A 23,751-nucleotide genomic window follows, 5' to 3' on the forward strand; every position below is an offset into this window, starting at 1 on the left:
CTGGTGTTCTTTTATGTCCACATGACAACACTTTCTGCTTGTGCTGCGGTGGCTCAGTGCTGCATCCAAATCCAACATAAAAATCAGTGATCACATCCATACTGACTGTATACGTGTGGTCGGTGATGGAAAAAGGGATGTTCATTCACCAGAAAAATAATACTGATAACCTATCCCTAGAAAAGGCTATTGGCTATCAGGTTTATTTGGGAACCTTGTTGATCAGGACTTTGAATGGGCAAATGGGGAATGGCACAGTGCCAGGTACAGCCACCCATACAGACCAGCCAGTGTGCCTGTAAACAATGAATGTGACACATCCTAGTGATGCAGGAAATATACTTACACCACATCATTGATTTCCAGCTTAGTGTCTGGAGGCGGATTTATAAGGATATAAGACAGGGAGTTATCTGTGTCCATAATGTCCACTGTAGAAATAGAAACAGAGATGAAGATTAGACACTGATGGGAGGAGCAGACGCCATGTCACATAGCTCCTCCCTCCAGTCGGTGTCACGCTGTGGTGGCAGGAGCAGACTCCATGTCACATAGCTCCTCCCTCCTGTCAGTGTCACCCTGTGGTAGGAGGGGCAGATTCCAGGTCCCATAGCTCCTCCCTCCTGTCAGTGTCACCCTGTGGTAGGAGGGGCAGATTCCAGGGCATATAGCTCCTCCCTCCTGTCAGTGTCACCCTGTGGTAGGAGGGGCAGATTCCAGGTCACATAGCTCCTCCCTCCTGTCAGTGTCACCCTGTGGTAGGAGGGGCAGATTCCAGGTCTCATAGCTCCTCCCTCCTGTCAGTGTCACCCTGTGGTAGGAGGGGCAGATTCCAGGTCATATAGCTCCTCCCTCTTGTCAGTGTCACCCTGTGGTAGGAGGGGCAGATTCCAGGTCACATAGCTCCTCCCACCTGTCTGTGTCACCCTGTGGTGGCAGAAGTAAACTCTAGGTCACATAGCTCCTCCCTACTTTCTGTGTCACTCTGTGGTAGGAGGAGCAGACTCCATACACCATCCTTCCTATGTCACCCTATTATAGGGGAAACTTTACATAGCCCTCCACCATTGTCAGAAATAGACAATTCCAGTATGCACATACTGTACTCTGCAGTGGAGAGACCCAGATGTTTCATTCTGGTCTTCACCAAAGCATTGAGCTCCTGTCGCTCCGACCGTCTGTACAGACTCATTCTCTGCTGGCTAATCCTTTCGGACGCTGACTTCCCAGGCTGCCTTGCTCCTTTACGGGACAGCCTCCGAGCCCACTGCATACTCTTCCTACGCAGTAATGGGTGCTCAGACTGGTCGCTGGATGTAGAGTTGCGATGTGGGGCCCGGCCTTGGATTGTGTCTCCCCATCGGCTTTCTCTTGTGTCTTCATAGTCCTCTACACTGATAGAGACCTGTGACTGGAAGGACAAGAAGGGATAGCGTAACATTAATGGTCATCCTATAGGCTGCCCATACATCGACATCTGTCTTCAGTGGAGATTTGGGAGGCCCCATAAACATCAGATCAGTGATGGGGAACCTCTGGCTTTCGGCCCCCGAGATCGTCCCACGGGCTTGTAAACCATGCACAGCACCCTACTGCATCCAGGGGGCGCCGTGCAAAGTATAACATTGAGTGCAGCAGCGGGCAGGCACAGGAGGGTGCGGTGTCAGCCAGCTCCTGTAGACCAAAGTGGCGCATGTCTTCTCATCTCCTGCGGGACATGCACGATTACATAATTTATTCACACACCACCAAAAGAAGACCTGCACTGTTCTGGCACAGACTGCAGGAGGAGGAAGAGGACCCAGCCAGTGTTTGAAACGTCAGTGGGATGTTTGTTTGTTTTCTTATTTGGTACAGTCCACCAGGGGCATCATTGGGGGGTATCTAGAGGACCAGGGGCACCACGGGGGAGAAATCTTGAAGACCAGGGGCATCACTGGGGGGGGGGGGGGGTATCTAGAAAACAGGGGCATCAATGGGGGGGGGGGGGGTATCTAGAGGACCAGGGGCATCACTGGGGGGTATCTAGAGGACCAGGGGCATCACTGGGGGGGTATCTAGAGGACCAGGGGCATCACTGGGGGGGTATCTAGAGGACCAGGGGCATCACTGGGGGGGTATCTAGAGGACCAGGGGCATCACTGGGGGGGGGGGGGGGTATCTAGAGGACCAGGGGCATCACTGGGGGGTATCTAGAGGACCAGGGGCATCACTGGGGGGGGTATCTAGAGGACCAGGGGCATCACTGGGGGGGGTATCTAGAGGACCAGGGGCATCACTGGGGGGGTATCTAGAGGACCAGGGGCATCACTGGGGGGGTATCTAAAACACCAGGGGCATCACTTGGGTAGTATGTAGTAGAAGACTAGGGGCATTACTGAGGGGTATATAGAGGTATAGAGGACAAGGAGCATCACGGGAGGGGGGTATCTAGAAGACCAGGGGCATCACGGGGGGGGGGGGGGGGGGGTATCTAGAAGACCAGGGGCATCATTGGGGGGGGGTATCTAGAAGACCAGGGGCATCACTGGGGGGGATGTTGAAGGCCAGGGGCATCACTGGGGGGGTGGGGGATCTTGAAGACCAGGGGTATCTAGAGGACAAGGGGCATCACTGTGGGGTATGTTGAAGAGCAGGGGCATGACTGAGGGGTTATATAGAGAACCAGGAGCATCACTGGGGGGTATTCAGAGGACCAGAAGCATCACTAGGGTGTATCTAGACCATGGGCATCACGGGAGAGATCTAGAGGACCAGGAGTATCACTGAGGGTATCTAGGAGACCATGGATATCACTGGGAGGGTATCTAGAGGACCAGGGGTATCATGGAGGGGGGGGGGGGGATCTAGAGAACTAGGGGTATCACTGGGGGTTCACTATAATACCAGGGGCATTGAGGAGGGGGGCTGACAGTAGGGGTTAACTGTAACACCGGCGGCATCACTAGGGGTTAAATGGCGTGAACTACAATACTGGGGAGGGCACGATACTTTGCATTGCCTCGGGTGCTGCTAACCCACTCTATGCGACATCGACTGCAACAGCCCAAACCTCTCAACTGATGTGCGGCACCTTATGTACAGTATAGAAGAGCACTGCTCCAACACCGTGTGACCTCTGGGATATACACTTACTAGCACTGCATGGTGGAGCAGATTAACCTGCCCACCAGTCCATCCAATGGTCGGTGCCCTATAACCAGTAATATTATTCTCAGAATACTAACTGCAGAAGCCACACGGTACCTCCGAAGTGGGCAGGACATGTGTCTCGGTACGGAAGATCCCGATAGGTATATCACCAGTAGTAGAGCAAAGCTTCTGATACAGCCGTCCATAACATCGGATCCACAGGTCTTCTTCTGTAACCCGCAGCTGCACAGGGAAAGTGGAAAATTTACGGCAATGCTCCGATTCAACACAAGGAGGCGCAATGACACAAAATAAAAAAGGAACGCGTGATAAACATCCCTGAAGGAAATTCACGCAGACCAGATTATTTATTATTATAAACGATAGGGACAATGTGCTGCATCATGCCGGGGATATAGGCGATATACTTATGTATACATAGGGATTATATTGCATATGGCGGATCATTAGAACGTTCATTTGAATATCTGAGCCCCGTCTGAGTATTAGGATTCGGCTCCAGATCACCAGGCAGCTACTCCCCCCCCCCTACGCTTTATCTTCTATGTAAAGTCAAGGGGGCCCCGGGCAGAAAACACGTCCAACACATATTGGAAAGAGCATTTCATAGTCATTTTATACGTTCTTGAACCGTCCTCTATCATTATTCATGAGGAATATTCATGTAGCTTTCCGAGGCTGCTGAACAGCAAATCTACCCAGTGACCCCCACCGATAATCCAGAAAGACATGGCTGCCAAGTGGCACAGAGACCGAATGCAAATCACAGATCTCAGTGTCTGAGAGACACAAACCTGGCTACATGTGAGGCCGCCACGGAGAATGTTTACTGGGGACACTGGAGAAAATGACATTATTCATGGACTGAGCCCATTGTGGTATCCAGAGCTGCAATACAGCAAAAGAGGGAACTTACAGCGCATAGGAACCCGGAGCCGGGCATGGAGTCCAGACCAAGGAGGAGGCGCGTGATGGAGATCATGTAATCCTTCACAAAGGACTGAGATAGAGGAGAGAGGAGATATTACTGCACGGGAATACCGCGAACACAGCTATATATAGGGAGGTATATGGAGTAATAGGGGGAGATACAGGGGAGGATATATGGAGTAATAGGAGGAGATATAGGGGGGATATATGGAGTAATAGGAGGAGATACAGGGGAGGATATATGGAGTAATAGGAGGAGATATAGGGAGGATATATGGAGTAATAGGAGGAGATATAGGGAGGATATATAGAGTAATAGGAGGAGATATAGGGAGGATATATGGAGTAATAGGAGGAGATATAGGGAGGATATATGGAGTAATAGGAGGAGATATAGGGAGGGTATATGGAGTAATAGGAGGAGATATAGGGAGGATATATGGAGTAATAGGAGGAGATATAGGGGAGGATATATGGAGTAATAGGAGGAGATATAGGGAGGATATATGGAGTAATAGGAGGAGATATAGGGGGATATATGGAGTAATAGGAGGATATATAGGGAGGATATATGGAGTAATAGGAGGAGATATAGGGGGGTTATATGGAGTAATAGGAGAAGATATAGGGAGGATATATGGAGTAATAGGAGGAGATATAGGGGGGATATATGGAGTAATAGGAGGAGATATAGGGAGGGTATATGGAGTAATAGGAGGAGATATAGGGAGGATATATGGAGTAATAGGAGGAGATATAGGGAGGATATATGGAGTAATAGAAGGAGATATAGGGAGGATATATGGAGTAATAGGGGGGATATAGGGGAGGTATATGGAGTAATAGGAGGAGATATAGGGAGGATATATGGAGTAATAGAAGGAGATATAGGGAGGATATATGGAGTAATAGGAGGAGATATAGGGAGGATATATGGAGTAATAGGAGGAGATATAGGGGATATATGGAGTAATAGGAGGAGATATAGGGGATATATGGAGTAATAGGAGGAGATATAGGGGATATATGGAGTAATAGGAGGAGATATAATGAGGATATATGGAGTAATAGGAGGAGATATAGGGAGGATATATGGAGTAATAGGAGGAGATATAGGGAGGATATATGGAGTAATAGGAGATATAGGAGGATATATGGAGTAATAGGAGGAGATATAGGGAGGTTATATGGAGTAATAGGAGGAGATATAGGAGGATATATGGAGTAATAGGAGGAGATATAGGGAGGATATATGGAGTAATAGGAGGAGATATAGGGAGGTATATGGAGTAATAGGAGGAGATATAGGGGAGGATATATGGGGTAATAGGAGGAGATATAGGGAGGATATATGGAGTAATAGGAGGAGATATAGGGAGAATATATGGAGTAATAGGAGGAGATATAGGGAGGATATATGGAGTAATAGGAGGAGATATAGGGGAGGATATATGGAGTAATAGGAGGAGATATAGGGAGGATATATGGAGTAATAGGAGGAGATATAGGGGGTTATATGGAGTAGTAGGAGGAGATATAGGGGAGGATATATGGAGTAATAGGAGGAGATATAGGGAGGATATATGGAGTAATAGGGGAGATATAGGGAGGTTAAATGGAGTAATAGGAGGAGATATAGGGAGGTTATATGGAGTAATAGGAGGAGATATAGGGAGGATATATGGAGTAATAGGAGGAGATATAGGGAGGATATATGGAGTAATAGGAGGAGATATAGGGAGGATATATGGAGTAATAGGAGGAGATATAGGGTGGATATATGGAGTAATAGGAGGAGATATAGGGAGGATATATGGAGTAATAGGAGGAGATATAGGGGAGGATATATGGAGTAATAGGAGGAGATATAGGGAGGATATATGGAGTAATAGGAGGAGATATAGGGGAGGATATATGGAGTAATAGCAGATATAGGGAGGATATATGGAGTAATAGGAGGAGATATAAGGAGGTATATGGAGTAATAGGAGGAGATATAGGGAGGTATATGGAGTAATAGGAGGAGATGTAGGGGAGGATATATGGAGTAATAGGAGGAGATATAGGGGAGGATATATGGAGTAATAGGAGGAGATATAGGGGGATATATGGGGTAATAGGAGGAGACATAGTGGAGGATATATGGAGTAATAGGAGGAGATATAGAAGGATATATGGAGTAATAGGAGGAGATATAGGGAGGATATATGGAGTAATAGGAGGAGATATAGGGAGGATATATGGAGTAATAGGAGGAGATATAGGGAGGATATATGGAGTAATAGGAGGAGATATAGGGGGATATATGGGGTAATAGGAGGAGACATAGTGGAGGATATATGGAGTAATAGGAGGAGATATAGAAGGATATATGGAGTAATAGGAGGAGATATAGGGAGGATATATGGAGTAATAGGAGGAGATATAGGGAGGATATATGGAGTAATAGGAGGAGATATAGGCAGGTTATATGGAGTAATAGGAGGAGATATAGGGGAGGATATATGGAGTAATAGAAGGAGATATAGGGGAGGATATATGGAGTAATAGGAGGAGATATAGGGGGATATATGGAGTAATAGGAGGAGATATAGGGGGGATATATGGAGTAATAGGAGGAGATATAGGAGGATATATGGAGTAATAGGAGGAGATATAGGGAGGATATATGGAGTAATAGGAGGAGATATAGGGGAGGATATATGGAGTAATAGGAGGAGATATAGGGGAGGATATATGGAGTAATAGGAGGAGATATAGGGGGATATATGGAGTAATAGGAGGAGATATAGGGGGGATATATGGAGTAATAGGAGGAGATATAGGGAGGGTATATGGATTAATAGGAGGAGATATAGGAGGATATATGGAGTAATAGGAGGAGATATAGGGAGGATATATGGAGTAATAGGAGGAGATATAGGGGAGGATATATGGAGTAATAGGAGGAGATATAGGAGGATATATGGAGTAATAGGAGGAGATATAGAAGGATATATGGAGTAATAGGAGGAGATATAGGGAGGATATATGGAGTAATAGGAGGAGATATAGGGGAGGATATATGGAGTAATAGGAGGAGATATAGGAGGATATATGGAGTAATAGGAGGAGATATAGGGAGGATATATGGAGTAATAGGATGATATAGGGAGGATATATGGAGTAATAGGAGGAGATATAGGGAGGATATATGGAGTAATAGGAGGAGATATAGGGAGGATATATGGAGTAATAGGAGGAGATATAGGGAGGTTATATGGAGTAATAGGAGGAGACATAGGGGAGGATATATGGAGTAATAGGAGGAGACATAGGGGAGGATATATGGAGTAATAGTAGGAGATATAGAAGGATATATGGAGTAAAAGGGGAAGATATAGGGGGATATATGGGGTAATAGGAGGAGATATAGGGGGGGTATATGGAGTAATAGGAGGAGATATAGGGAGGTGATATGGAGTAATAAGAGGAGATATAGCAGGGTAATATGGAGTACTAGGAGGCGGTATATAGGAGATTATATGGACATATAGTACCTGGTATAGCAGGGTATCCAGCATGCTGACACTGAAGACTTTTCCGGCAGCAAAGGGCAGTCTGAACATGAAGACCAGGTTAGATCCCCGTTCACGTTCCCTCTGTGAGAGGACAGAGCTTTGAGGGAGGGATTAGGAAAAGGAGAAGAAGACATAGGAAGATGACAGACATTAGAGAGACAGCAGACAGCTATGTGACGAGTGTTACGGCCTTTACCTTCTCCAGCTTAGACAGCACCACTGAGTACTTGTCCTTGGCTTTGAACTGCATGAACCTCATGTTTGCCGGATGGGTCAGTTCTGTGATGATATTTAGCCCAGGAAACAGCCTGTAAGCAGAAGAAACAGCGGCCATAAGGCTAGAGCGGAGCCCAGTCAGGACATGATGGGAGTTGTAGTTGTGCCACTGATTGGGGAAATGTACTCTAAGGAGTGGCGGATTAGTGACAGTCTTACCTAAAAAGTGTCTGTACGTTGACTATGGTGCGGGCATCGGCCATATAATCCTCCTCAGCGATCATGGAGCTTTCCTCGCCAACAACAACCATGTGAGCGGCGTAGCTCACACCGCAGCGCAGCAGGTCGTCCAGACTGTAGAGAGAGCCAGGCTTCTTATATAGTATACACTGTGCAGGGGAAATGCATTGTAGCAAACCCCCAGCTGTGAGAAATCTTACACCTCTACTTACTTGTCAATGGATCCCACCATATAATAGACAAGAGGGAACCTGCATATTGCTTCAAGGAACTGTGTATCCGGCCTGGAAGACAGAAGCGTATAAACCCCTAGGGACAAATACATTGAGATATACTGTATGTACATAAGGGTCACATAGATCATCTGCACAATAAGAATTATGCCATACACTCTTTCATGATACGCCTCATCCACTACCCAGCACTTTTTAGGGTAACTGGTTCAGTCATGATTAAAAAAAAAATTAAGTTTCCCATTAAAATTATTATTATGGGTTCCTTAAAGGGCTTATCCAGTAAAAATATTTTTCTTCCAAATCAACTGGTGTCAAAAAGTTATATAGATTTGTAATTTACTTTTATTTAAAAATCGCAAGTCTTACAGTACTTATCAGCTGCTGTATGTTCTACAGGAAGTGGTGTATTCTTCCCAGTCTGACACAGTAGTCTCTGCTGCCACCTCTGTCCATGTCAGGAACTGTCCAGATCAGTAGCAAATCCCCATAGAAAAGCTCTCCTGCTCTGGACAGTTCCTGACATGGACAGAGGTGGCAGCAGAGAGCACTATGTCAGACTGGAAAGAGTACACCACTTCCTGCAGAACATACAGCAGCTGATAAGTACTGTAAGACTTGAGATTTTTAAATAGAAGTAAATTACAAATCTATATAACTTTCTGATACCAGTTAATTTGAAATAAAATGATTTTTACTGGATAATCCCTTTTTTCTCCTGTGGTGAGGTCCTGGGATAAGGTGGATGAGTATGGTTGTGGTGGAGGCTGCAGAAGGCATCGCATTACATTACATTAGTAGACAAGGTGGATAGCATGGTCTTAAAGTGAGCTGTATAAGACCCTGGCTAGTTGGCACTGTGGATGGCACTGGCTGGAGGACAGTGTGAATAGCCATGGCAGAGTAGGGCGGCAGCACCGACTAATGGAGACTGGTATTGTGGAGCATTTAATAAGGCTGTGTTATCTATGGGCAGCACAGCTATAGCGGGTTTAAGATATAGTTAGAATAACACTTTACAGTAAGGTTTATTATATTGATATACTGTATAGTACAATTGTTGTGCAATTTTATAATTGCTCAAATGTATAATCCTCACGGGTTCTCCAGGAGAAGGATGATGGGACTCAGCTCCTTCTTGGCTCTGTAATACGATCTCAGAGGGACTATGAAGTTATACAGCCCGTTGCCCGCTCGTTCGGCTGACACAATCACCAGGGCGTTTCTGAAGCCGTACGCCCTCGCATCCTCATAAGGGAAATGGCGGCAGCTCTGTGAGGGTGAAGAAGGTATAAGGAAAAAAAGACACGTATATCACAAAGGGACGACATACACAGGACTTACTTATACGCAAGTCAAGAAATCACTCCCTGCCTACTTATTCAGGAGACAGTAAAACCTTCCACATTGGATGACAATGTGTGTGATATAGTATATAGTATATTTTATTGGGCTATCATAATATTATATTACAACCTAATTTTCATAAAATTGGTTCTGGGGCTTATTATGACTAATAGATCTATTGTACTGCTGGAGACTAGACGGGGGCTGCTGGAGAATAGCAGACCAGGGGCGTAGCTAGGATTCACGGGGCCCCCCTCCCCTAAGCACAACACAAAGCACTGCGTGAGCTCTGCACATTTTCCTTTCCTACTTGACCGCACAGCTGGAGAAAAGAAGTCAAGGGTTATCAGTGCAGTGAAGCAGAGATCTCTGTCTTCTGCTTGTTAACCCTTTTTTGTGTTGCAGCATGTAAGTAAACATTGGGTCACTTAGACACTGCAGTACATAAGGGGTTAAGCAGAAGGACACACGCTCTTACCTTCTCCCCAGGGCCCCCCTCCTGCACAGGCCCCATAGCAACTGCCTACCCTGCCTCTATTGTAGCTACATCACTGTACCAGACAGAGAAGTGTATATACACACAAGATGCAGTTATCTAAAGGGGTACCCTGGCATGGAGAAACTTTTTGTATATTGTTGCAGTTATAAGGAAAATAATAAAGAGCCTAATCATTCCTAACCAAGTTAACACTGTTAAGTCACTATCATCCCATCCCTAAAATATAGGGATTGGGTGGTCTCTGCTTTCCTTGTTTCGACATAATGAATTTTATATAAAACTTGTCCTGGGACTTATTGTGACTGGATAACAGATTTATTGTGCTGCTGGAGACTAGATAGGCAGGATTACACCATAGATTGTACTAGACAGGGAAAAACAACTGAATCTGTTACCTAGAAAATGACTTTCTACTTTATTTTTCCATACACCATTCTTATTAATTGGCCCTGGGTTGCTAGAGACTAGATAAGCGAAAATTATTATGTTAATTTGTTTTCCCTGAGACCCATTGGCATCACAACGTATGGGGGGTATTATCGCTCCTGCGAGCCCCTGGGACGAAGGAATATTTTAATGAAATGATAAAAGTAAACTTTTATTCCCCTCCTCCAGGAAGTATAAATAGGCCCCACCTTCCCACACACCTCAGTCAATTATAACGAATATAAACAGGGAGGGTGACTTGTGATGCCAATGGGTCTCAGGGAAAACAAATTAACATAATAATTTTCGCTTCCCTATCGTCCCATTGGCATCACAACGTATGGGGAATTAGCACGAATGCTCCTCATTGGGTGGGTTCTCAATTACAGCTGCAGATAGCACAGATCTTGCAAAAGCTGTTCTGGTTGACAGGATAGACTCTAATCTGTAGTTTTTTACGAAGGTTGAAAGCGATGACCAGGTTGCCGCCTGACATATATCCTCTAATGGTACAGAGGCACGCTCGGCCCAACTGGAAGCTACCGCCCTGGTAGAATGGGCCTTAGTGAACTCCGGAGGATTTAGGTCGGCAGAAGAATAACATAGAGCGAAGGTATCGCAGATCCATCGGGATATAGTTGGTTTGGAAGCCTTCTTCCCCTTGTTCTGTCCTGAGAAGAGAATAAAAAAGTTTTCCTGCTTGCGGAAGAAGACCACCCTGTTCAGATAAATTCTGATAGATCTTGACACGTCCAGACGGGAAATATCCATTTCCTCTTGGGCTGCTCCGGCAGGAGCTGCTTCAGAAACGAAGAAAAAAAGACTGAGGTGTGGGAAGGTGGGGCCTATTTATACTTCCTGGAGGAGGGGAATAAAAGTTTACTTTTATCATTTCATTAAAATATTCCTTCGTCCCAGGGGCTCGCAGGGGCGATAATACCCCCATAGGTTGTGATGCCAATGGGACGATAGGGAAGCAGGGTTATGCCATTCATAATACCAGGCAGGCTGGACTTAACAAATAACTGGATCTTTTATTAAAGCCTACCTGTCACAAATTATTATTATTTTAAGACACCAACAGGGGTTGTGATCACAAGCAGTTTTGCAATACTCTTTTTATAAGATTTTTTTATTTTTTATTTTTCTATGTTTAAATCAACATTATACATACAGCCAAAATATGGTCCAGGCTCCCTCTGTGCCGATATTTACTCTTTGTTATGTAACAATTCAGTCAGTATAATGTCACTGCATGGTTACAGAGGTTTTGGGGCTGTGTGACAGGAGAGCTGACTGTACAATGCAAGCACCCCCAGGATTCTCTGCTACTAAATGTAAAGGGAGACACCTAGAGGCCATATGTATAATATTGATTAAAAAAAAAATAGAAAACATAAAAAAAAATGAAGCAAACTGCTTACAATCACAACCCCTGTTGATTCTTTGAAAAATTTGCCTTATTAAACTATCTAGTTTTTTTTCTAAATGTTTGTATGTACCTTTGTATATATGTATTTATATATCTTTGTATAATTATACAATTTTTTCCTAAACACATTGTATACAATGCTTTATGCCACTTCCTGGTTTTGCCCATCTTGCATGGGCATTTGTATTTTACTGCTACAGATTAAATAAGCAGAATTACACCAGTTTTGGGGGTGTACAATATTCCACTTACTCTTCCTAGAGAATATATCAGACTACGGTATGCTTTTATCTTCATTAGTCCCATTCCTCAAAATTGCCATAAAGTGCACACATCCTGCTGTGCTGCTTATTACAGTAAAGCATATACAGTACAGTAAAGCTCGCTTACCATTTATATCTCTTACACTAATTTACCATGGCCCCTTTAATGTAAATTATTGTAAACCCTCTGAGGCGTATAAGCATAAGCCTTGAGACATCTTGCATGGGCATTTGTATTTTACTGCTGGAGACTAGATAAGCAGGATTACACCATTAATAATACCAGACAAGGGAGAGTTTTGAGGGTGTACAGTATTCCACTTACTCTTCCTAGAGACTATATCAGACTACAGTATGCTTTCATCCTCATTAGCCCTGTTCTTTAAAACTGCCATAAAGTGCACACATCCTGCTGTGCTGCTTATTACAGTAAAGCATATACAGTACAGTAAAGCTTGCTTACGATGTACATCTTACACTAATATACCATGGCCCCTTTAATTTAAATTAGTGTAAACCCTTTGAGGCGTATAAGTATAAACCCTGAGACATTTGCAGATAAAAATAAATTGCCCCCAGTGATCCTGACAACAGGCTCATCCTCGGCATTGTACATTCCCTATGCTCATAATGGCTTCAGAACAAGACATCAAAGGCCTCTGAAAGGTCTCCGGGGATAGATCAGAGGACGCAATATCTATTCATTAGAATGAGGATTTCTCTATCTACTCTTAGGTAAAACCTGATAGAGATTACACTGCAGCTATGGCTGCAGGGGGGAAGGGCGGGGGGGGTCATTTTCTTTGAATGTAGAAAATTCCCATATTCTTAAAAAAAAAAAATCCAGGCACATTACATTGCCTTGTACAATCACTAAGTCATGAACTGTATCTTACATCGCCCTAAATACTGATGAAGGATTAATACATTGGTTTGTGTGTAGTCGTTGATCCCATTGTCCTAGCCCACAGTCATACCTTATCTAACTGCAAGCAGCAATACGGGCTCTTCTGCTGGAGTAGATGGCAAAGTGTGGGCGAGCTGCCAATGTAGGGAGTGTTAGACGGATACCCCTTCACCCAGCTGAGGGAAAAAAGAAGAAGACACTTGTATATGAAAGACGTTTTATTACCTGCACTATAGTTCCAAACTATCGTCTCTGATTTCACATTCTGTATTGATCAATTCTCTTAAGTATCTGTAAGATGGCTAGGTCATCAAATCCCCTGTTTTTTTTATTTGACACACAGTTAAAATGATAATGTTCTGGCTGTGGCCAACATAAGAGGAAGCTCAGGCCATCACAATATTATTGTGTTCAAAGTAAACTATATAATGTCACAACAGTCAGCAAGAAGTCTATTATTTAATACTAAAACTGCACTCCCTTTGTGCAGCAATATAGCTTGAATAATACCGCCCTTAATATACATGACTGTAACTGCTATAACACTGTCTCTTATGTACAAGTATATAACTACTATAAAACTGCTCCTATATACAAATATAACTACTATAATACTGCTCCTATATACAGGAATATAACTACTATAATACTGCTCCTATATACAGGAATATAACTACTATAATACTGCTCCTATATACAAGAATATAACTACTATAATACTGCTGCAATATACAAGAATATAACTGCTATAATACTGCCCATATATACAAGATTATAACTACTATAATACTGCTCCTATATACAGGAATATAACTACTATAATACTGCCCCCTATATACAAGAATATAACTTCTATAATACTCCCCCCTATATACAAGATTATAACTACTATAATACTGCCCCTATATACAAGAATATAACTACTATAATACTGCTCCTATATACAAGAATATAACTACTATAATACTCCCCTCTATATACAAGAATATAACTACTATAATACTGCTCCTATATACAAGAATATAACTACTATAATACTACTCCTATATACAAGAATATAACTACTATAATACTGCCCCCTATATACAAGAATATAACTACTATAAATACTACTCCTATATACAGAGAACACAACTACTATAATATTACTCCTATATACAAGAATATAACTACTATAAATACTACTCCTATATACAGAGAACACAACTACTATAATATTACTCCTATATACAAGAATATAACTGCTATAATGCTAATTATTGCCCACACTGTTTTACAATATCATAATAGTATAGTGCACCATATGACATGACAATTATTTGTGGCATACTCATTGAACGAGCTCAGTTCATCCTCTGACTGACTGGTCTCATCCTCGGACTGGTCACTCAGAAGGTCAAAAGTTGTGTTTGTGTCGCCATCGATGAGATCGGGTACAGGATCAATGCTGTGCTTCCTCTTTTGGGTGGAGTCAGCGGGTGGGGAGAGCATATTGCCGTGTGTATTCTCTGGGCTTCCTGACCCCTGTAGATCAATTGCCACTGTGCCTGCACGGTGAAAAAAAAGAATGGTTCCAAGATGGGATATTGATACCATACCCACCACGGTACTCATCCCCTACAACCTAACATATGCTACTGATGGATAATCAGTAGCATATGTTAGGTTGTAGAGGATGAGTATACCACCCAGTACCCCATTGCGGCCACTGATGCCCACACTTACCCATACTGGCTATAATACTGTGCACCGGGAGTCTGGTCAGGCCATGGTAGGCAGACTTTGGGACCCCCGATCTTTGCATGTTCTCATGCTCCTTAAAGCTGAAGGCTGAGTTTTCCTCCTTAGATATATTGATGTAGAAACAAGTATCTGAAGAAGACATGATATGGCTGGGCCCAGGGTTCAGCAGAATATTGGCCTTATCCTCCCGGCAGACTCCGATCAGGCAAACACCATACCTAAAGGTATCAATACAACAGGGATATCAGCACAAGAAACAAGAGACAAGGTCCATATCACATGGCTGGTTCCATGCTTCAGAGTACAGGGGTAAATGATTCCATTCGGAATCAAGAGAGCAATATCTTAATGGGGTTTATAGGTTTCTATCCATGGACCATAGACATACTGATATGGTCATAGTCGTAAAGGATCAACTGACCCCCCCCACTGATATCAACCACTCTAAGGGTACTATTACACGGCTCGATGGGACCCGATAATAACTGTAAAGGAGCGCCGATCTGCTAGATTGGCGCTCGTTTACTGGACCTATTACACAGCCCGATAATCATTTAACAAGGGCTGCAGGGACATTGTTACCGATGTCCTTGCAGCCCTGGCTTAAACTGCATACATTACCTATCCATGGTCCAGGGCTTCTCTCGCGCTGTGCTTCTCCTCGATCCCGCGCGCTCCAGCTTCAGAGCGGCCTGTCATAGCTGACAGGCCACTCAGCCAATCACTGGGCGCGGTTATCCCGGCCAGTGATTTGCTGAGCGGCCTGTCAGCTAAGACAGGCCGCTCTCAAGCTGGAGCGTGCGGGACCTGGGGAGAAGCACAGCGCGAGAGGAGCCCTGCAGCATGGATAGGTAATGTATGCACTTTGCAAATCGTCAGGCAATTATAGGTCCAAACCTATATCAACGATCAGCTGATGATCGTTGTGTTTATTATATGTAACGATAATCGGCTGGATAGGGCAGATTTGGCCAATTATCATTCCGTGTAATAGTACCCTAAGGGCCCTTGTACACAGGCTGATTATCTTCAACTTTGCTAGATACACTCTTTCGGTTGACAATCGGCCTGTGTAATATTGTCAGCGATCAGCCGAGGAGCGAGAAACCACCTGTTGACTCATGTTCATTCTTCAGCGCGGACAGGGCAGGAGCGCGCGCCTCCCATAGACTCCCATTGTGAGCGGGAGGCTAACGGCATTCCGCGGCGGACAATTCCGTCGCGGAATTCCGCTACCTTTCCTCAGTGGGAACGAGCCCTTAGGGTCCTATTCCACAAAGTGATTTTTCGACAATTAACGATAAACAATCTCAAACGATCGCTATGCCTAACAACCTGATATCGTTCACCCAACTACACGGAACGATGATGGTTACTTATGATCGTTCTTGCGGTCGTCCTGTCGTCACAACTGCAAATGATGTCTTATTACACTGGAGGATTTGCAAACGATCAACGATAAAAATAGGTCCAAATTCTATCAAGCTATCAACGATCATTTCATCGTTGTCTGTTATTACATGAAAGGATTATCGTTGAGTTACGAACGATCTAACGATTTTTCAAACAATAAATAGGGCCCTAAGTGTAATAGTGGACATTGAGGATGATAAGAATCAAGCAGTTGGAGGAGTCCGGCAGCGGGTTTCTCCCCTCTTCCCATTGAGAACATATGTACGCCTCACCGAGCCAAGGTGAGTGAGTACGTGTATAGGAGGATCAGGAGAAACAGCTGTCGGCCAAACAAGATCAGTCAATGATCCTTATATGCCCAGGAGGTAAGCCATAACAAGGGGGCATCTACAACACTTAAGACAGAAGGTTTCAGCATCATTATCGAAGGGTTCTTAACTGTAAGAGCAGGGATAGGAGGATCAGGAGAAACAGCTGTCGGCCGAACAAGATCAATCAATGATCCTTATATGCCCAGGAGGTTAACCATAACAAGGGGGCATCTACGACATCTAAGACAGAAGGTTTCAGCAACATTATGGAAGGGTTTTTTACTGTAAGAGCAGGGATGCTATGGCTGTTAAGAAATAAGAGGTCAAATTAAGTGGTTCCGTACCTTAGAAATATAGAATATTGTTGGCAGAAAAAGACCACCTGGTCCATCTAGTCTGCCTGTTAGTATTTCTTTTTAGTATTTCCCTAATATATATATATATATATATATATATATATATATATATATATATATATTTATCCCAGGCAGGTTTACATTCACTTACTGCAGATTTACCTACCACATCTCACAGGAGACAGAAATTCTTCTTGTTAGAAAGCCCCCTTTCTTACTTGGGAAAGGATATGAAATACTACCGCCTATAGGTGACTGTCCTGTAAGTTAATGCCCAAACCTTTAGATAATCTTGAAACACTATTCAGGTTATCAGCCAAACCAGGAACACTGATCTGAAGACATCAATGTTAGCTGTACTAGATGTCAAGTACTTAGGGGGAGATTTATCAAACATGGTGTAAAGTGAAACTGGCTCAGTCGCCCCTAGCAACCAATCAGATTCCACTTTTCATTTCCCAAAGATTCTGTGAGGAATGAAAGGTGGAATCTGATTGGTTGCTAGGGGCAACTGGGCCAGTTTCACTTTACACCATGTTTGATAAATCTCCGACTTAGTCTTCAAAAGTAGTTGTTAGAGATGAGTGAACCTGGCTGCATCCATGTTTTCCAGGCAGCCCTCAACCTGCAACCACCTTCTCCAGGCAGCAAAATTCAAATGCTGATTGTTCAGGTTTGTGCGAATTAGAACTTTTGGCAAGTTCGCTCATCTCTAGTAGTTGTTCTACTTGCAGAGCCCCAGAAATGTGTCCAAAATAGCTTTCCGACAGATGGGTGTGTCTAGTTGGCTAATGACCAAAGTCGTATTTTTAAGGCCCCTTGAAGGAAAAACCCGGGCATAATATAAATATTCATGGAGGGTGGGTGGGGTGGTGGTAACATAACAATCAAGGTATACTTACCTGACCCTGTGCTCTTGCAGTGCAGCGCCACCCTTTACTGTCAGCCTCCGGTCTCCTGTCTCTCCCGGCTTCCTATGTTGTCACGACCAAGCAGCCAAACAGTGACTGTCCTGCCCTGTTACTGATTGGCTGAGCGAGCATTTCTGAGCTGGGTCACGACCTCACAGGAGACCAGAGGCTGACAGTTAGCGGTGATGCTGTGATACAGGGGCACAGGGATGGGTAAGTATTTCTTGATTGTTATGTCCCCACCACCCCCTGCCCTCCATGATTTTTTTTATTATGCTCAGAGTTGGACTAAATTTGGCTGAATCCACAGGCTTCGGCAGGTTCAGCTGACTCTCTAAAGTGAAGGGTGGCCTCTAGATTCTCTTCTGAAAGGTGATACGATGGAGAGAACCCTATTCTCCAACTATCTTGTTCTTCAGAGCAGTCTGGCTAGAGATATCCAGCGACCTGCATGGGCACACTTAAGGGGTGGGACACTAATCTGCAGGGTATCTAATGTACAGTCGGCATAAGCAAGACCTTGGAATGGGGTAGTATTTAGCATACCGTTCCTCTAAACCAGGGATGGGGAACCTTCGGCCCTCCAGCTGTTGCAAAACTACAACTCCCATCATGCCTGGACAGCCAAAGCTAAAGCTTCAATGGGAATTGTAGTTTTGCAACAGCTGGAGGAACGAAGGTTCCCCATCCCTGTTCGAAACCCTATAACAAGGCTGCTCTTTTTCTTCTATTTAAGACTCATAAATGATCCCAAAGTTTATGAACTAGTTCCAGTATCTGGAACGGCAACTATTTCTCTGCTAGAGTTAATACAGGTGGAATGTCAGGGATTACATTGAGATGAATTTTACTTGGTTAACATTGGGTTTTAGGTACACGATGCGGGGCGGATTTTTTTCCCGCGACTCTGTACTTCTGAACATTATGAATGATCCCCGCAGGCTGGAAATCATAATTAAAACAAAAAGCAGCGGGGGAATAAGTGCACTTTATTTGCATGTTAAAAAAAAATGCAGGGGAAGAAAATGTACAGGGCATTGTATTGAAAAAATTATGAGAAGCCTCCCGAACGAGTAGCGCACATTTCCGGTGAGTAGGTGGCCCTGCCTTTTATACTGGATTGTGGTACCTGGGTGTCCAACCCTCACTGAGCTTTTGTGGTTACTAAAGAACAAACGTTCAAGTCATTATACATAAAGACCCAAGTTTATCTCAAGTCAACGACAAACTGTACATTTATATATAGAAACGGGGAATGTAACAAAAAAAGGAAACGTTTAATGTCGCCGAAAAGGAAGGGGGGGAGATTGTATAATTCTTTCTACACTGAATAAAAGATGATCACAGTTTTCCCCCAGTGACGGGCTGTAATCTGCAAAAGAACTTGGTTTTAAGTGTTCAATTTCCCTACAGCACCCCCACAGGGCACATGGGGTATTACATGGTTCCTTTTAAAATACTGAGTCTTCGGGGGCAACACACTTTTTTTTTTAATAGACCTCCACTAAAAAGATGAGGGTCTAGATCAGTGTTTCTCAACCTTTTCAGGCCAAGTACCCCCATGCGACGAGATGCTCCAGCCGAGTACCCCCAACGATGCCATCCATTAATAACATTGCCCAGGGTAGATTTACATGTATGTTTCACAGCAAAATCCACTGCGATACTCTGTACTGTTATGGCCTATGGCTCTGCATTCTCACAGAGGAGCCGCTGAGAATGTAGCCGCTGCCTATTTACCTAATTAGCTGCCGGCCCTTAACAGATCATACTTACCTCCCTGTACTCCCACCTGCTTCTTTGACTCCCAGCTCACTGACAGCCCGCTCATCCAATCAGTGGCTACGGTGGGACTGTGCACTGATTGGCTGAGCAGGCTGTCAGTTAACCGGGTGCCAGAGAAGCAGGTGGGATATATCCCACAGAGATGGATATGTCCCCCTGGAGCCAGATACCTCCCCCCATGTAGTCAAGAGGCCTTCTTCTATGTAGCCAGATATCTCCCCCATGTAGTCAGATACCTCCGCCATGTGGTCAAGAGGCCTTCTTCTATGTAGCCAGATATCTCCCCTATGTAGCCAGATACCCCTTATATGTAGCAAGATATCTCCCCATGTAGCCGGATACCTCCTCATGTAGTCAGATACCTCCCCCCATGTAGCCAGATATCTCCCCTATGTAGCCAGATACCCCTTACATGTGGCCAGATACCCCTTATATGTAGCCAGATACCCCTTATATGCAGCAAGATATCTCCCCATGTAGCCAGATACCTCCTCCTCATGTAGCCAGATATCTCCCCTATGTAGCCAGATACCCCTTATACGTAGCCAGATACCTCCCACCATGTAGTCAGATACCTCCCCCATGTAGCCAAATACTTCCTCCCATGTAGTCAGATACCTCCCCATGTAGCCAGATACCTCCCCCATGTAGTCACATACCTCTCCCCATGTAGTCACATACCTCCCTCATGTAGTCAAATACCTCCCCCATGTAGTCAGATACCTCTCTCCCATGTAGCAGATACCTCTCCCCCATGTAGCCAGATACCTCTCCCCCATGTAGCCAGATACCTCTCCCCCATGTAGCCAGATATCTCCCCCATGTAGTCAGATATCTCCCCCATGTAGTCAGATATCTCCCCCATGTAGTCAGATATCTCCCCATGTAGTCAGACACCTCCCCCATGTAGTCAGATATCTCCCCCATGTAGTCAGATATCTCCCCATGTAGTCAGATACCTCCCCCTATGTAGTCAGATACCTCCCCCTATGTAGTCAGATACCTCCCCCATCTAGCCAGATACCTACCCCCTTGCAGCCAGAAATCTCCCCATGTAGTTAAGATACCTCCTTCTATAGCCAGATACCTCCCCATGTAGCCATATATCACTTTTCATTTTCCTCTCCATCTGGCCCAGACCACCATGATGATTTCTTGCAGCTACAATTTACCTCTTGCCAGAGAACCTGACAAACATCTTAGGCGTCACAGTTTTCCTTTAACTTCCCTCCCTTTTTCCTACCTATAGGCTCCCATACAGTAATAATTTCGCTGTTTGGTGTAATGCGCTGTAAAGTGAGTAGGTGTGTGGGTTGTCCCCGTATTTAGGATCCCTCATTTAAAAATAATATTTCCTTCTATGACCCCCCCATATAGTAATAATGCCTCCTGCCCTGTCCCCATAGTAATGCCCACCATTCTACTCCCTCCCCCTCCTGCCCCAACAAACAAAAAAAAAAATTCATACTCACGTTATCTGCCCATGGAGGGGATCTTCCTCTATTCTCCAGCCTCTGAGCCACAAGGAGATTAAGGGGAGAGTAAGGTCTGAGGGGGAAAAGAAGGAAAGAGGAGGATAGAGGAGGTGAAGAGGGAGAGGAAGAGAGAGAAGGTGAAGGGGGAGAGGAAGAGAGAGGAGGTGAAGAAGGGAGAGGAAGAGAGAGGAGGTGATGGGGGGAGAGGAAGAGAGAGGAGGTGAAGGGGGGAGAGGAAGAGAGAGGAGGTGATGGGGGGAGAGGAAGAGAGAGGAGGTGATGGGGGGAGAGGAAGAGAGAGGAGGTGATGGGGGGAGAGGAAGAGAGAGGCGGTGATGGGGAGAGAGGGGGTGAAAGGGGGAGAGGAGGACAGGGAAGGGAGGAGGTGAAGGGGGATAGGAGAAGAGAGGAGGTGAAGGGGAGAGAGGAAGAGAGAGGAGGTGATGGGGGGAGAGAAAGATAGAGGAGGTGAAGGGGGGAGAGGAAGAGAGAGGAGGTGATGGGGGCATAGGAAGAGAGAGTAGGTGAAGGGGGGAGAGGAAGAGAGAGGAGGTGATGGGGGGAGAGAAAGATAGAGGAGGTGAAGGGGGGAGAGGAAGAGAGAGGAGGTGAAGGGAGGAGAGGAAGAGAGAGGAGGCGAAGGGGGGAGAGGAAGAGAGAGGAGGTGAAGGGGGGAGAGGAAGAGAGAGGAGGTGAAGGGGAGAGAGGAAGGGAGAGGAGGTGAAGGGGGAGAGGTAGAGAGAGGAGGTGAAGGGGAGAGAGGAAGAAAGAGGGGGTGAAGGGGAGAGAGGAAGAGAGAGGAGATGATAGGGGTAGAGAGGAGATTATTTGGGCTGAGAGGAGGAGATGGGGGTGAGAAAAGGTGATTGGGGGGCTGAGAAAAGGTGATGGGGGCTGAGAGGGGGAGCAAGGCACCAGCAGTGCCTGCTGTACACTGTCCCCCTGCGGCTGCCGGATCCGGGAGCGGCGGCTTGAGGAAGGTCGGCAGCGGGTGAGTGATGGGTGCAGAGAGGAGATGAGGGGGGAGAGGAAGAGAGAGAGGTAGAGAGAGGAGGTGAAGGGGAGAGAGGAAGAAAGAGGAGGTGAAGGGGAGAGAGTAAGAAAGAGGAGGTGAAGGGGAGAGAGGAAGAGAGATGAGATGATAGAGGTAGAGAGGAGATTATTTGGGCTGACAGGAGAAGATGGGGGTGAGAGGAGATGATGGGGGTGAGAGGAGATGATGGAGCTGAGAGGAGATGATGGAGCTGAGAGGAGATGATGGGGGCTCAGAGGAGATGATGGGGGTGAGAGGAGATGATGGGGGTGAGATGAGGTGATGGGGGGCTGAGAGCAGGTGATGGGGGGCTGAGAAGAGGTGATGGGGGGTTGACAGGAGGTGATGGGGCTGAGAAGAGGTGATGGGGGGTGGAGAGGAGGTGATGGGGGGCGGAGAGGGGGTGATGGGGGGTTGAGAGGAGGTGATGGGGGCTGAGAAAAGGTGATGGGGGGCTGATAGGAGGTGATGGGGGCTGAGAGGGGGAGCAAGGCACCAGCAGCGTCTGCTGTACACTGTCCCCCTGCGGCTGCCGGATCCGGGAGCGGCGGCTTGAGGAAGGTCAGCAGCGGGTGAGTAATGGGTGCAGAGGAGGTGGATTTTGCGTCAGGGTCTAATCGGGACGGGAGGGTCTTATTCTGACCTGAGAGGGGTCCGGCCAGCTCCCAGACTACTGGGCCGGCAATGAGTGGTGGTGCGCGGGGCTCCCCCACCCGGGCTGTGACAGATGTGGGATGCAGACCGGAAGATGGGGCAGCCCGGGAGGCAGGCCGGTGGACGCGGGGGCTACCCGATCTTCCAGTCTGCATCCCACATCTGTCACAGCCCGGGTGGGGGAGCCCCGCGCACCACCACTCATTGCCGGCCCAGTAGTCTGGGAGCTGGCCGGACCCCTCTCAGGTCAGAATAAGACCCTCCCGTCCCGATTAGACCCTGACGCAAAATCCACCTCCTTTGCACCCATCACTCACCCGCTGCCGACCTTCCGGCAGCCGCAAGGGGATAGCATGCAGCAGACGCTGCTGGTGCCCTGATCCCCAGGCCTGTATTTAGAGTTCATGCTGCCCTAGGCACTTTGCACGCAGAGGCGCCCCCCCTCACCCCCCCCCCCCCCCCCGCCGCGCCGTTACTTTACATGCATGGTATATACCCTGGCACTTGGGTGCCGCTCTGCTTGATGCCCGCTGTTCTCATCAAACAGACGTGATGGAGGAAGGAAGGAGGCCAGGGACTTCTTAGTTTGGGGACTGGTTCTGTCCAGTGTTGGACTGGGGGACCTGGAGCCACCAATATACAACCAGTGAGACACGACATGCTGACCCGCTCCTTTCCTGAATTCATCTGTATCTGACAAATCTCAGAACACCCTCCATTTATACAGCTCTCAGGGTATGCTGGGAGTTGTAGTCTCTGAGAGGACAACCCTGTAATAAATCACTGTGTGCAGAGGCTCCTGGTGGCTGCAATCTGTGGGTGACAACCATCAGCCCTGAAGGTCCAGCAATACATCTGTCTACA

The 23,751-nt window shown here is 45.9% G+C and overlaps 1 protein-coding gene across 4 annotated transcripts in view; it reads right to left on the reverse strand.

Moving 5' to 3' along the window:
- The window catches only part of LOC138768714 (potassium channel subfamily T member 2-like), a 138,266-nt gene that overhangs the window by 5,814 nt on the left and 108,701 nt on the right, over nucleotides 1-23,751 (reverse strand). For all 4 annotated transcript variants that reach the window (XM_069946675.1, XM_069946672.1, XM_069946679.1 and 1 more), the window contains 12 exons: nucleotides 14,932-15,167; nucleotides 14,537-14,753; nucleotides 13,277-13,382; nucleotides 9,432-9,604; nucleotides 8,312-8,383; nucleotides 8,079-8,213; nucleotides 7,840-7,951; nucleotides 7,623-7,724; nucleotides 4,070-4,153; nucleotides 3,247-3,375; nucleotides 1,102-1,411; nucleotides 347-431 (listed from right to left, as the gene is read on the reverse strand). In XM_069946675.1, the coding sequence (XP_069802776.1) occupies nucleotides 347-431; nucleotides 1,102-1,411; nucleotides 3,247-3,375; nucleotides 4,070-4,153; nucleotides 7,623-7,724; nucleotides 7,840-7,951; nucleotides 8,079-8,213; nucleotides 8,312-8,383; nucleotides 9,432-9,604; nucleotides 13,277-13,382; nucleotides 14,537-14,753; nucleotides 14,932-15,167 (1,761 nt within the window). The remainder of the gene's footprint in view (nucleotides 1-346; nucleotides 432-1,101; nucleotides 1,412-3,246; nucleotides 3,376-4,069; nucleotides 4,154-7,622; nucleotides 7,725-7,839; nucleotides 7,952-8,078; nucleotides 8,214-8,311; nucleotides 8,384-9,431; nucleotides 9,605-13,276; nucleotides 13,383-14,536; nucleotides 14,754-14,931; nucleotides 15,168-23,751) is intronic.

Source organism: Dendropsophus ebraccatus, chromosome 1, assembly GCF_027789765.1.
Source record: "Dendropsophus ebraccatus isolate aDenEbr1 chromosome 1, aDenEbr1.pat, whole genome shotgun sequence".
NCBI lineage: Eukaryota > Metazoa > Chordata > Amphibia > Anura > Hylidae > Dendropsophus > Dendropsophus ebraccatus.